Source organism: Bactrocera oleae, chromosome 3 (assembly GCF_042242935.1).
Source record: "Bactrocera oleae isolate idBacOlea1 chromosome 3, idBacOlea1, whole genome shotgun sequence".
NCBI lineage: Eukaryota > Metazoa > Arthropoda > Insecta > Diptera > Tephritidae > Bactrocera > Bactrocera oleae.
This window is the reverse complement of record NC_091537.1, coordinates 3,205,116-3,218,622: the sequence shown is the minus strand read 5'-3', so window position 1 is coordinate 3,218,622 and position 13,507 is coordinate 3,205,116. Positions and strand designations below refer to the sequence as shown.

The 13,507-nt window shown below is 36.1% G+C and overlaps 3 protein-coding genes across 4 annotated transcripts in view; 1 reads left to right on the top strand and 2 right to left on the bottom strand.

Annotated features, from left to right (window-relative positions):
• Positions 1-957: 957 nt before the first annotated feature.
• Positions 958-3,994, top strand: Creld (Cysteine rich with EGF like domains). 2 transcript variants are annotated; one of them, XM_014247748.3, is made up of 5 exons: positions 958-1,287; positions 1,349-1,667; positions 2,208-2,396; positions 2,460-2,696; positions 3,558-3,994. In XM_014247748.3, the coding sequence occupies exons 1-5, from the start codon at positions 1,123-1,125 to the stop codon at positions 3,623-3,625; spliced, it is 978 nt and encodes a 325-aa protein (XP_014103223.1). In that variant the 5' UTR covers positions 958-1,122; the 3' UTR covers positions 3,626-3,994. The 2 variants fall into 2 exon arrangements, with proteins under 2 accessions (XP_014103223.1, XP_014103222.1); XM_014247747.3 differs by having other exon boundaries at positions 959-1,287; positions 2,913-3,994.
• Positions 3,995-4,004: 10 nt separating this feature from the next.
• Ir21a (Ionotropic receptor 21a) lies at positions 4,005-7,537 on the bottom strand. Its single transcript, XM_014247698.3, has 7 exons — positions 7,006-7,537; positions 6,660-6,941; positions 6,224-6,564; positions 5,992-6,153; positions 5,543-5,925; positions 5,072-5,264; positions 4,005-5,010 (listed from the first exon to the last, which is right to left on the bottom strand). Exons 1-7 carry the CDS (start codon positions 7,438-7,440, stop codon positions 4,005-4,007), a joined length of 2,802 nt encoding a protein of 933 aa, XP_014103173.3. The 5' UTR covers positions 7,441-7,537.
• Positions 7,538-8,841: 1,304 nt separating this feature from the next.
• Cda5 (Chitin deacetylase-like 5) overlaps positions 8,842-13,507 on the bottom strand; it is a 140,619-nt gene continuing 135,953 nt past the window's right edge. The window contains exons 13-15 of the mRNA XM_070107291.1: positions 11,726-12,163; positions 11,445-11,643; positions 8,842-11,362 (exon numbers count right to left, since the gene is read on the bottom strand). Of these exons, the coding sequence (XP_069963392.1) occupies positions 11,195-11,362; positions 11,445-11,643; positions 11,726-12,163 (805 nt within the window). The 3' untranslated portion in view covers positions 8,842-11,194. The remainder of the gene's footprint in view (positions 11,363-11,444; positions 11,644-11,725; positions 12,164-13,507) is intronic.

Sequence of the window (13,507 nt, the reverse complement as noted above, 5' to 3'; positions counted from 1 at the left end):
ACGAATCAAATATTCGTCATCATCATCATCTAAGCGTAGTAACTCGAAAGTTTATCAAGAAATAAAAAAGAAAATCATACAACTGAAACTTTGACGAAATGTGTGAAATTGTTGAAAACCATAAAAAGTGAGTAGTCTCAGTCTCAGTCAAGCAGCGTATTTGTTTTCTGTGATTCATAGCTGTAGTAGCAAACAAAATATAATGCGTACATACATATACACATATAGCACTAGACACAGTCTTTGCTGCTCGCTTAGAATACGTTTCCGGTTGCTCAGTGCCTGCACGCTTATGACAAATATTTAAGATGAGGGCGAGCCTTTCTTGCAGGCCTATTTGACCACGAAGATGTATTTAAGAATTAAACCATAGTAAATAAACATTTCCATACCTGATTGTTGACTCCATTACAGGTTTGTCGAGTTTTGTATTTCATTTCTTTCACTAATAATATATATGGATATTTTTCACATTCAATAGAAGCTCTAACCACACACTACTCACAACACAAATTTCAGAAAAAATAAACATTAGACTCTTTAACACCTAATATCACTTGTAATTAATAATTTAAAACTCACAAATCAACATTTATGTATACACATTTTTCATTTTAACTTATTTAGATAACACTATTTCATTTCAAAGCGAACTAAAGCGTCTATATTTATTTCCGCGCGCGATTTCCGCTTCCACTTGACATTCCTGTAACAGTGCTGTAATGCTTCCAGAAATTTTGACTGTCATGTTTGAATATCCTAACATGTTAATGGTAAATCAACCAACTCTTATTATATGCATATAAAATTATATATTAGATTATTGTATATGTATATAAATTAATAGTGTTCATTTCTATTTTAATTCATTTTAATACATTTATTGTTTGGAGTGCAAATTCTTGTGCACCACTCTCTGCTAATGCAACCATGTGTATCATATGTACACGTAAAATAAACAGCTGTCAGAAAAGCCGATAAGTCTGGGAAGATAGCTTGATGCATATAAATATTGGTGCTTCGGACATTAGAGATAAGTAAAATCCACGTAAACCATTTAATAATAATTAAATTTTGTTAATTCAACGTTAACTGCCGCGTAGCATAAAAAGTAAGTTAAAAATGTATGGAGTTCAAATGCTACACCTACTTAGTATGCTGCTGCTGCTGGCAATCAATTGCGGCGCTGTGAAAGGTTTTGATAAGAATCCACTGGAACAAAAGGAAAAGTCGTCAAAGCTGCCACCTTGTAAATCGTGCACCGTACTTGTAGAGTCATTCAAGCTGGTAGGTATTTCGATTATTAATTAATTATTTTGTTAGTAATATTGTATGTTTTGGTATGAAGGGTTTGGAGAAAACAAGCCGCGGTAAACATGCAGGTGGAGATGCGGCTTGGGAAGAGGAGAAACTGCGTTCATATAAAACTAGTGAAATACGTTTGGTGGAGGTGCAAGAACAATTATGTAGTGATGTGAGACGTGGGCAAGATCAATGCCATACTATGGCCAACGATCATGAACCTTTGCTGGAGGAATGGTTCTTGCATAAACAAACCGATATGCCCGACTTGCACGCCTGGTTTTGCATTGAACAATTGAAAGTGTGTTGCCCAGATGATCATTACGGCTCGGAATGCAAACAGTGCACTGATTGCAATGGCAATGGTGAGTTTAATCAAGTGGTGAGATTATTAGGATAAGTTCTTTGGAGTGAAACCACCTTCTAGGAGCATCAAAAATCATTCCTTGATTACGTCGACGACATAGCATAATATACAGAACATACTATGGAGCGGACCCTGGTTTTTTATCCGGCCAAGACTGTCAATTCGGCAGAATTCTGTGGCTGCGACCACAACAACAACAACCATACTACTGACGAAACTGACCTCAGACACGCACACGACACATTGTAGACGATGAGCTCGAGTTGTCTCGCGAATCTAGAGTTAACTTCGTTCTGAATACTGTAGCAGGTTAAATTCCTACTTATCCAGAATCGATCCCCGCATGACTCTAAGTCCCTCTTTGCTTGCGCTATAAAACCTATTTATTTAACAACCCTCTCCCCATGGTCTGATTCTGTGGAAACCTTACGTTTCCTGTGTTTCCCGTTAGATGATCTTGATGACAATCCACTTACGTCTTATTACCTACACAGGGTCTGGATAACCGCTACAATAATAATTTAATATTTTACAATAGGAAAATGTAAAGGATCTGGCACACGGAAAGGCAATGGGAAATGCGCTTGTGATGCTGGTTTCACAGGTGATAATTGTAATACGTGCGCGGCTAATTATTATGAAGCTTACAACGATGGGAAGAAAATGCTATGTTCCACATGCCACAGGTCTTGCGGGGATACTGGATGTACTGGCGCTGGTCCCAAAGGTACGTGAAAATGTTTCTTAAATACATTGAGTATTAATAATTGTTTCCCCTTACGTACGGCAGCTTGCCGTAACTGCAAAGAAGGTTGGCTAATGGGCACCGATCCAGTCGGTTGCCAGGATATAAATGAATGCTTAGTTCAGAAACGACCTTGTCATCCCAATCAGTTCTGTGTGAACGATGAGGGCACATATTCATGCCTGGAATGCGATCGGTCGTGCGATGGCTGTGACGGTGATGGGCCCGATATGTGTAAAAAATGTTCTACCGGATATACGTTGAAAGAGGGGAAATGTCTAGGTACGTATATTTTAAAATAAGTATAAAATTAATAATGAATTCATGTCTCGAATCGTTGCGTTTTATTTAATATAAGTTATTGCTTAAGCACACTTGAATCTTACTAATTTTAACTATTGTTTCTATGCATTTCTGTATTTCTATTTTCACCTGCGAAAACAATGTGAATTTTATATATTAAATACGTACTCGCACATCGCTTTGTTTATACAACAGATGAGTCGTCCGATCAACGCGACCAATTCGTTAATATCACACGTTTACTTACTTATTTTGGCCTATGCATCGCCACTTGTGTCATTTTCCAAAGTTCAACACACATCGCCTATATTGTGGGCGCAGCTGTAGCCATCTATATAGCAGCATCCGAATATTGGCTCAGTTCCACAGCATCGCAGGGCGCGGCTAAACCACAATTTGACACTAAGCAATTAGAAGATTTAATTATGAAGTCACTTTAATATCAAAAAGCATTAACACGAAATATTTATAAGCAATTGCAGCACAAGACAAAAGTACATGCATGTATTTATTAGGAAAATTCAATTTTATTCTGTGAATAAAAGCTGTCAAGTGTAGCAAAATTAACGAAAATAAATTATTAACGACAAACATATGTTTTAACAACGCACATACATACAAGTTTATAGCAAATAACCAATATTGAGGGCACAATTAAAAATTAACTTCATTTTTATTGTATCCTTCTGCAAATACATTCTACCCCCTTTGATTAGCTATAATATGTAGACTTATTTTACATTCCCTACATTTTCTTATATTATTCATTTTTTATTTATACTTATTTATTGGCTATTAGTTTCTAAATATATATTTTTTCCCAATATTTTGGTTTTACAGACGCGAACATAAATGACGTTAGTGAGGACGACGCAAATATAACAAATAACGCAAAGACCGAATTGTAATTTTAGTTAAGCAGTAGCTTGGTGACATACCGTTATGTCATATTAACGAAAAAGCGTGTTTTGCAATATTTTATATATTTATATTATGAAAGCGGGTCTATTCCAACAACAATTGTTAGATTTGCACCAGAACGAAGCTATTTAAATGAATTTACTGTTGTAACTGTTTTATTTATAATTAGCACATTATTATTTTTTTATTAAAAAGCAAAGCATAGATGCCAAAAACATTGATCCCATATATTTAAGCGCACTTTTAGTTTAAGCTGAATTCTAAGTAATATAACTGACATGTAACTGCCATTTTAATAAATGGATGCTCGCATAATTGAAATAAACTTCCATTTTTTCAAGACGTAACGCCGTAAACTTGTATGTTTTAACTTTTCTGCACCATTTCCGACTCGTTGTCTAGTTTGTTGAGCGCAGCGGCGCCGTCAGTGAATAGATTTAGCTCATCCAGTTTTGTACTCATCGGTCCTTCGGGTTCCACCAGACTGCCAAACAGTTCATACTCATATGGTACATCGTCATCGCTACGCTCACTGCTGTTCGTATCTAGCTCCATTTTAAGACACGCGTCCAATGCCGCTAAGGATTGCTCGGCTGCTGCCGCCATTAGTTCACGTTCACGCTCCACATCGATCTCTGCTACCAGCATTGCCTTTTTCTTGCAATGTAGATGTGGTAACATGTTAGCGGGAACATCGCCACTGGAGTCACGTGAATTGTAATCTGTCGAACTGGTGGAAAGCGCCTCGGTTTCCAGCAATAATTTACCGTCTTTCAAAACGTAGTTCGGCTCCTGCTTATAATAGTTGCCGTACAATTCCTTCAGCGTATTCTTAGTGAGGTTGAACTCACGCACGCCGAAACCTTGCTTCTCAGCTTTGCGTTTAGCCTTTTTACGATGCTCGTGCGCCAAATGCTCAGCTGCCGCATGCAAACCTTCTCCGCCTTCAGAATTACGTTTTGATGACCACGCACTAGAAATAGACTTTCGCGAGCGGCGCACTATTTGGCGGCACTTGTTAGTTATGCCGCCTACAATTTCGGAGACGAGCGCTATAGCGCCGAGCAGATAACCGATGCCCATCAACAGGAACATACCCTCCGTATCGGCTGTGGTTAACTGACGTTCCTCTTGTATACGCTCACGAAGCGTATGGGACGAGCTCGCCTGTAGCAGTTTGCCACCAGCCGAACGTTGCATGGACCATTTGACCTCATTGAGGATTTTATTCATGAGACCACTTTGCTGTGCGAGCAAGATCATTGAATCGATTTTGCGCTTATAAACTGAATCTCGCGGAAAGAGGAACCCAACTTGAAACAATGCAAAACATTCCTCGCTGAGGTGCAGTGCCGAACGACGTGAAATGTTGCTAAAAAGGTGTATTTTTTCAAAGCGATATACATAGTACCCAGTTTGTAACATATACTCACTCGTCTGTGAAATTCTTCTGCACCATGAACTCCAGTTGTGCCGCCGAGCCTAAGAATGCATAGTTCCAGAAGAAACTTTGAGTTACATTGCCAATACCTTCTTCCAAGTTGGAAACAAACTCCATTTTCTTGTACAATTTGATTGTTGGAGTATGCGTCGAGTTCTGGAACCAAGTCTCCCAACCGCCATTGTCTGGAAAAACAGCGAATGAGAAAGCGTGGAAGGTAAAAATATATATATTCCAGAAATGGCGAGGCCGATTCATTTAAGTAGATGTAACATTAGCCGAAGAAACATTCAATTGGATGAATTAAACTTTTATCGTGTTATTGAAACTTATATTGGCTCTGTTTCAAAAATTTTTTAAAATTTTATTTTCGTCTTAACCGTTTTACAATGCGAATCCTCCATATTTCTTCCGAATACTGCCCTTAAGAGATTCATTTAGTTTCTGTCTTTGTTTTACTTACCTAGCGTTCCCACGCGAAAGAAAAGGCCCAACAAGTCGTTAACGGAATCCACAGTATTTGGAAAAGCCGGCAGTGTTACGAACGCAATGATGGAGCCGGTATAACATGCCGTTATAATTATAGTAAACAACCAATAAGACCCGATAAGCAGACGCGTGGACGTCTTCTGAGTGCTGGTCCATGAGTATTTGCCCGAAAAAGTGAGGCTATTGGTAAACATGCCGAAGACATACCAAAACATATTCTCCATTTCACCCCAATTTCCGATCAAGTGGCGCAAAGTCAACCGGTCACTGTACACAATGGGAAAGATTGCGCCCAAATAAATCACTACAATACAAACCCAAACCGGCCATTGAAAAGGGCCCATAATAGCACGATATCTGAAATGCAACAGTGAAGGTTAGGTATTCTACTACTGTATAGCTTCATGAAGTCACCGCACTCACTTTGGCAAAGCTTTAGATGCAAGCGTTATAAAACTGGCGCAATCACGTGAATGCCCAATGGACATGTCGGTTTCCGTGATGCGATCGTCTGTGATATATAGACCACACATGCCGATATCGGCAGCATTAGTGCGAACTTGAAGCAGTATATTCTCAATGACGCTGCACAAATGCAAGGGTTTAAGCAGAACATCGTTAAGGTATCAGTGGAGCAATAAATTTCAAGCTTTACCTCTTCACATTCACATCTGTTCGTCTTGGTGGCTCTATGATGTCGATGGTAAAATTGAGTTTCGACGCAATCATATTGAGTAAACGGTATTCTAAACCATCCCAATTGGTGTGAGAAGTGCCACCACTGGATAATGATTGAATGCGAAATATAAAAGGTGGCTGATTTATAGCCGACACTTGAAAGCTGTGTCCGGCGAAACCATTTGAAAGTTTAGGCGGAAAGAGGTTAACATGCGGACGAGAAAGTGCACCGCGAATCCAGCTGGTCAATACAATTGGCGTATTCGAACCCAAACCATCGGTATATAGTTTATGTGTGTAGAGCACGTAAGGGCGTTCCTAAATTTGAAATAAGCGGCATTTTTTTATAAACTATATACCTTAAGCGTTTAAATTGCGCAATATTTCGAAAAAAAAAATATTGCAGAACTCACACGCAATGGAGTCTCGGTCAGTGACTCGCCTATAACCAATAAATTTACAATATTTGAAGAGGATTCCGAGGACAGAAAATCTCTCAGCTTCCATTGTGTTGAGCGTGCGATCAGCACAACTCGACTTTCGATTTGTGGTCCAATGATTTTGCGTGTCATCTCCGGATCCGAAAGAAATAGTATATAACTTTTACACTGGCTATCTATGTGTCGTTTTAACTTTGGATTGATGGGCTCATAATGTTCGTTTATTTCGCCATGATAAAAGGTGATGGGAAAAGTCTATAAGAGATAAATCAATGTTTCAAAAAATGTGTGTTGCTTTCAGCTGATTATTTTCCTATACCTTAAAAAGACTTTGTAATATCATAGCTTCGGATTTCTTTACGAAACTGTCATAATAGATAACCGGTGGACATTTGTACAGATATTCGATGGCGATTTTATTAATTAGTCGCACCAGCGAATCGGTTTGATCGGAGCTGAATGAGTTCATGCGGAACTTGTTTGCCAGAATCTCGCCGCGTGGCTTTGGGTGCCCACGAAATATGGGTTTGATCTCTCGACGCAAACGACGAAACTGTGACACAGTTCCATTTCGCTTCCGATATTCGCAACTTCCGTAGAGCTGTGGATTTAGATTATGACGCTTTATCAAAGTCGAACTAACGCAGGCAATTTCATCCACTTCTGCCTCGGTTGCAAGTACACTGTACACACATTGCAAGCTGCAAAGTAATAGAGCAGCTCGAAGTAGGCAGCGCGTCCAATTAAGAGGCATGCTCTTGTCACACCGTTAACACGTTCACTTCTGCTGCTTTTGGCTTATGAGTGGTGATATTTATCTATTTAACGGTATTCGAAATTATATTAGTCACACTGGACAAGGCTAACTCGTAATTTATTAGCCCTACATGTTTATAATTAATACACTAATGCGCTTATTGTTGCTATATTTATTGCTTGGTGCAGTTTGCGTTGAGTGTAGCACGCAATGGGTCGTCACCTTCCAATTAGTAGCGGCTATGTGGTTTTTGTTGTTTCGCTTTGATTTGAAAAACACCTGCGGATAATTGAGTTTCTATATCTTATTTGTCGGTAGCCTGTGTTGCAGCAAACTTTAAGTGAATCCGAATTTTTTAAATTTTTAGAAATTGTTCAAGAAAAGGAACTAAATTTTTTAGATGCTTTGAAGAGTTCTTTGCCTAGACCTTTAGACAGTGTTTCAGTGAAAAATGTGGAGCTTCTAGAGAAATATTTTAAAAGTGAGTAGTTGACCTATGGCTGGGGCCCGCAGAAACCCACATGAGTACCAACCGCTCTCATTCGAACCCGAAGCTTTTTACGGCCTAGTACTATCAATCGAGCAGCACTCCTCAACTTATTTGAGGAATGAGCTATACGGTCTACCAACAATAACGACATTTATGATTTGAACAAAATGTCGGCTAAGTGGCCACCACGGCTCCGTTTGTATAACTCCTCCCGTTTACGTAAATTTTCGATGACCCGGTGCAGCATTTTAGCAGCGAAAACCTTTTATTTAACATACGCCCAGAGAAAATTATCTAGAGCCGTTAAATCACAAGATCTTGGGGGCCATTTGACTGGGCCATTTCTCGATATTAACGTGTCACCAAACTTTGTACGCAATGTGTCCATGTTTAGACGAGAAACATGAGGCGACGCATCGTCTTGTTGGAAATAGATATCGGTCGTTTCATCAAATTCCGGGTCGAGTCGGTCAACATCATGTTGTAATGTTCGCTATTAACGGTACATTTTTTGTGGATTTCCTGAACCACACGGGGATTTCACTCACCCTAATAGCCTCAGTTTAGTTTGCTGACGAAGCCATTAAGCCTGAAATGGGCCACATCTGGGAATATGATTTTTCGATGAATGTGAATTTTTCGGAGAACGTGAATTTGCGTGATAATCTTGGACGATTTCCATGCGTTGTATCAAAGTGAAACGTGACCTGATGAAATGGCAAAACTTACTGAACACATTGGCAAAATTTGACATAAATCCGTAAGCAAACATGTCGATCACGAGCTGTCAAAATCACCTCACCCCTATTGGTACACGCTGTATGTCACTACAGTAAGCGGATTTCTGTTTATGTTTGCGCTAATTTTAAGTATAGTAATTTGTTCGGAAATAAGTATACACATCCAAATTGTATAAACATAATGTTTTCTTTATTTGTAATATTCATTGATTCGATTCGTTCAACGTGTCGTTAGCACAAAATATTTGATTCACTCGTTATATGGAATTTGAAATGACAGTTTGAAATGCTTATTGACTATACAAGTACATATCGTATAATTAAAAATATGCTATATATTTTGAATTTTCTAGTTTAATATGTGTGCATGTATTCGTGTGTGTTTAATTTCTTAACTCCAATAATGCACTTTTTTGATGCAATCTTAAAACACTTAATACTTTCGATGTCAATTGGATTTAGTTTTGTTGAAAATTACAATTTACCTTTCAAGTTACTGAATTATTTTTACACATTATTAGTTACATAGGGAAAAGTATAAATACATTTATGTGATTATTTACTTCTAATTAATTTATATTATGCATTTATATTTTATTATTTAATACTATATTACAATAGCGGCAGTGTGGCAACAACAATATATACTTATATAAAAAATAAAAAAAATAGTGTTGTTGTTTACTAGTGCTATTTAATGATTGTTATTAAATTATTATATGAACTTTATGATTTTTCAAAATTAATTAAGCTAAAAAATTTTAAGTGCACTAATTTAGTTTCTTAATTTTTTTTATTCTCTCATGAATTAAATTTCTTTGTTTTTTTTTTAATTTTCTCATGAATTAAATAGTCACAGTGAACATAAGTGACTTTAATAACATTTTTTTTTTTTGCTGATTATAATAAAAATTTTGAAACAAAAAAGTATAAAATGCGCAAAATAATTTAGAATTTAAAGATTATTAAAAAATTTAACACAAAAATTATTAATTATTATAAAAATTAATTTTTTCATCATTTATTTCTAGTTTATATATATTTATAGTTTGTTTGTCATCTCATCTAGTGCAAAATTTATTTATTTTCAACAATGTATAAACTTACTTTTTGCTATTTATGTGTTTGTTTAATGCTTCTAATAATATTTTAAATGAAAAATTGCTATAAAATAGAAAAATGTAGTGAATTTGTGTTATGCTAGGCTTACGAGGTACAATATACATATATATATGTGTAGGTAAATATTATATGATAGCTATTTATTTATGATGTGTGGTATATTGTATGCTATAAAAGCAAGACGAGTGCTCTAAATTATCGAAATAAATTAATTTTTAAAAATTTTGCTGCAGTTGAAGTATGGAAAATTTTAAAAATCGTTTGCTGCCTATAATATTTATGAAAAACTATTAGCAATTATGTGTTATTATAATTGCTACAGAAAGTAGTCAACCAGCATAGAAAAGTGCAAGCACGCTAAACTCAAAATTTTGCAAAAATAATAATAATATTAAAAAATGTGCTTTCTGACCGGCATGTGTTTATGTGTATGAATCAGAAAACAATTATGTGCACGGTGATAACCGGTACAAAAAAAAAATAATAATAATTAGTTTTATATGTTTATCAAGCTATGAAATTGAAAATTTTGTAATATTTTCTATTGATCAGGCAAATCGGTCAGATGGTTTTATGAAAAAAGTGTTTCACTTAAATTAGCTTACGAAATTGTTCGAAATTGTTTCGGCTTGTAACTTAAGAAAACTACAACATCGTACGACAAAGCCATTTTTCAACTTTTCTTTTGTACCTATTCAAACTTACACGCTCGAGGCAACTCGAATAGTCAAACATTTATCACATATCATAATAATATAGTAAATTGCCCTAAACATACAGTGCTTACGTGCTAAAAAAAAAAACTTAAAATATATATACTTTTTCATATAAAACTCTTTCTTGCTCAAAGCCATTTGCGTTTCCGTTTGCACTTTCGCACAATATATATCGTTGAAAGTAGCGAAAAATCGCTTGGGCTGCTATGAAAAAACTATAACTAGTATTGCGCGCATGCGTGGCCACTTAATTTTAATATTTTGCTTTTTGTTTTCGCATTTAGAACTTATACATATTTAATACTAGAATTTCGACAAAATTTAGAATAAAATAAATAGGTTTTCTTTTTTATTTCATAAAACACGCAAATTAATTTAGCCAATAATTCATATGCTCATTTTTGTTGTTATTTGCTAAATTTAGTTTTTTTTTTGCTGCTAACGAGTGAATTGCATATTTTGTGCATTTACAGTTGTATGTATGGTTTGTATGTATGTATGCATTATTGCCGCTTTTCCTCCTTTCTTACTTTTGACACTTGTAGGTATTTACAATTAGCGTAGCGCACGCGTTACTCACTACAATTAACTTGGCTGCGCTTTGCTTGACCTTAACTTATACACCATCCACTCATACATACACTACTAATGGTTGTCTTTAGCCCACACACACACTTTGTAATTTACGCTGTCGAATCTTCGATTTCATTGTCGATACGTGAGGAACGTATGCCCGATTTGCCGGTCCATGGATAGATGTCGGGGCAGGGTTGACATGTTTTCATATAGCGCACACCGGATTTGTGCCACAGATTACAGACCTTGGGGTTGTTGCAACGTTTCGGACGATCCTATGGTGGACAAGCAAAAAATATCGTTTTTTTTATGAATATACTTCAAGTCATGCTACAGTTCACACTTTGGTGCACTTACCGAGTAATCACACTGGAATGGCTGGAAGGAATTGATGCGCGAGATTGGTGTGGGATCACGAACCCATTGCAACATTTGCCAATTGGTCACAATCCAAACGTCGGGCATTTGATTGATGGTGTCCAAGAATTTGATGAAACCCTCTTTGTGGTGGGGTTGCGTGAACCAAGCGGCGTGATAGAACAGACCGAATGGTGCTCTGAAAAGTATGCAACATATTTGGTATTGTGTGAACTTGAAATTTGAATTTAAATTTAAAACTTTGTTGAATCCTGTCTCACCTGTTTGTTTGGTAGTGTCGTTCGAAGTTCTTCATAATCATTTTGGTCACACCTTCGGACTCGCTGGGATTCGAGCAGGCGTCACCCATCGAACAACGGCCACCATTCAAATCCTGCCACATCACCATAGGCACTTGCCATACACCTGGGTAGCTGCGTGTCGGGCATGGCGGTATCATACAGTCGTGGAAGATCTTATAATCGAAGGTGTAGGGCCACGATGGCGGACGATTCTCGTAAACCGGCAGCGATGAGTCGTAGGTGAAGTTGGAATCGTACAGCATCTTGTACATTTTGTTGCCGCCGACTGAGAGGAACGGTGCGCGCATGCCACGCACATCGGAGAGTTTCACACCACCATAGGCGGCGAGAATTTCACGTTGACCGGCAATCTCACGCGTCCATTTCTTTTGTGAGAATTGTTCACCGAAGCTGTGACTGTATTCGTGTTTAGGGTGATGTGTGCGGAAAATAAATAGGTTAGTTGGAGTATTGAAATTATTTTTGAGTTTTTTTAGTTTATGTAAGTATATACGTATGCTATATACAGCTACATCTCTGATGTTGGGTAAAAGGTAAGTTGTTAGGTTAAAGCTTTTATTTAGTTAGAAAACTTAAAATTGTTTTAACAACAACTGAGATTGTTACGAGTATATGTAAAAGTATTATCTAGTTTTAAAAGAGAAAATTGGTTTAAAGCTTGAGCTGTGTTTCAAGAAAGAATTTTTATGAGTGGTAAAAGTAAAAAAATAAGTTTTTTTAATTCAAAAATACATTTTCCAAATAAAACAAAGCTTGAAAAATAGTTCAAATAATAGGAAAAAACTGAAATAATAATGTGTTTTAAGCGAAAATAATAACGAAATATTTATGAGATGAAAAATTAAATATTTATAAGATAAAAAATTAAAATAAAAAAGTCTGTAGTGGTAAATTTTATTTATTTTTTTGACGGATATAAGAAAGTTTTCTTGTTGATAATTAACTCATTGTATTAAAAACAAAAGTAATTTAATGTTTGTTATTTAATAAGAAGTTAAACTGAAGTTTGAAGTTAAACTTGCTAAAAAGTAGTTTTAAAATGAAATAGTTGATTTCTTTAAAAACTCTTTCAATGTTTTCAAAGGAGTTTTTTAACAAAATTTTTAATATTGTTTATAAATAGCTATTAAAAAATCAAAATTAGTTTTGGTTAATTTTTAATTTTTTTCGTATAAAATTAGTTAGATTTAGTTTTAAAAATCGCGTGGTAATTATTACATTTGTCTTATTAAATTACCATTACTTTATAGCTTCAGTGTATATAACAGTGGAAAGCGGTGACTCATTACCGAGCATAATAAAGCGTTGTGTGTATATATTATAAATATTTAATTGTGTGAGAAATTTATTTACTAAAATGTATGTATGTATGTGGGTTATAGAAACTATTGCTTTGCTAGAAAGCAGGGTGTTTTTTTATGAGTTAGATGTGTATTACTGGAAAACAGCTAAATGCACTTGTGCGCTTTTATTGTGCTACTCAAAAAGTGCTTTCACAAAAATAATCCAGTTGTCCTTTGCTTTTAGGCGCCAACTTTTGCATTGTTTTTGCTTATTAATGTGTATGTGTCAATTTATGCTACATATGTAAGTGCTGCCACACTTTTATAGCTGTGCCGTGTACATTATATTTTGTTCTTGCTTTGTCTTTACTTACGATACTGTGTGGGAGGCCATCTCATGCCCTTCGGCATATAAATTTTGCACTTGGCTGTAGTCAGTCCACTCGTGTGATACGTA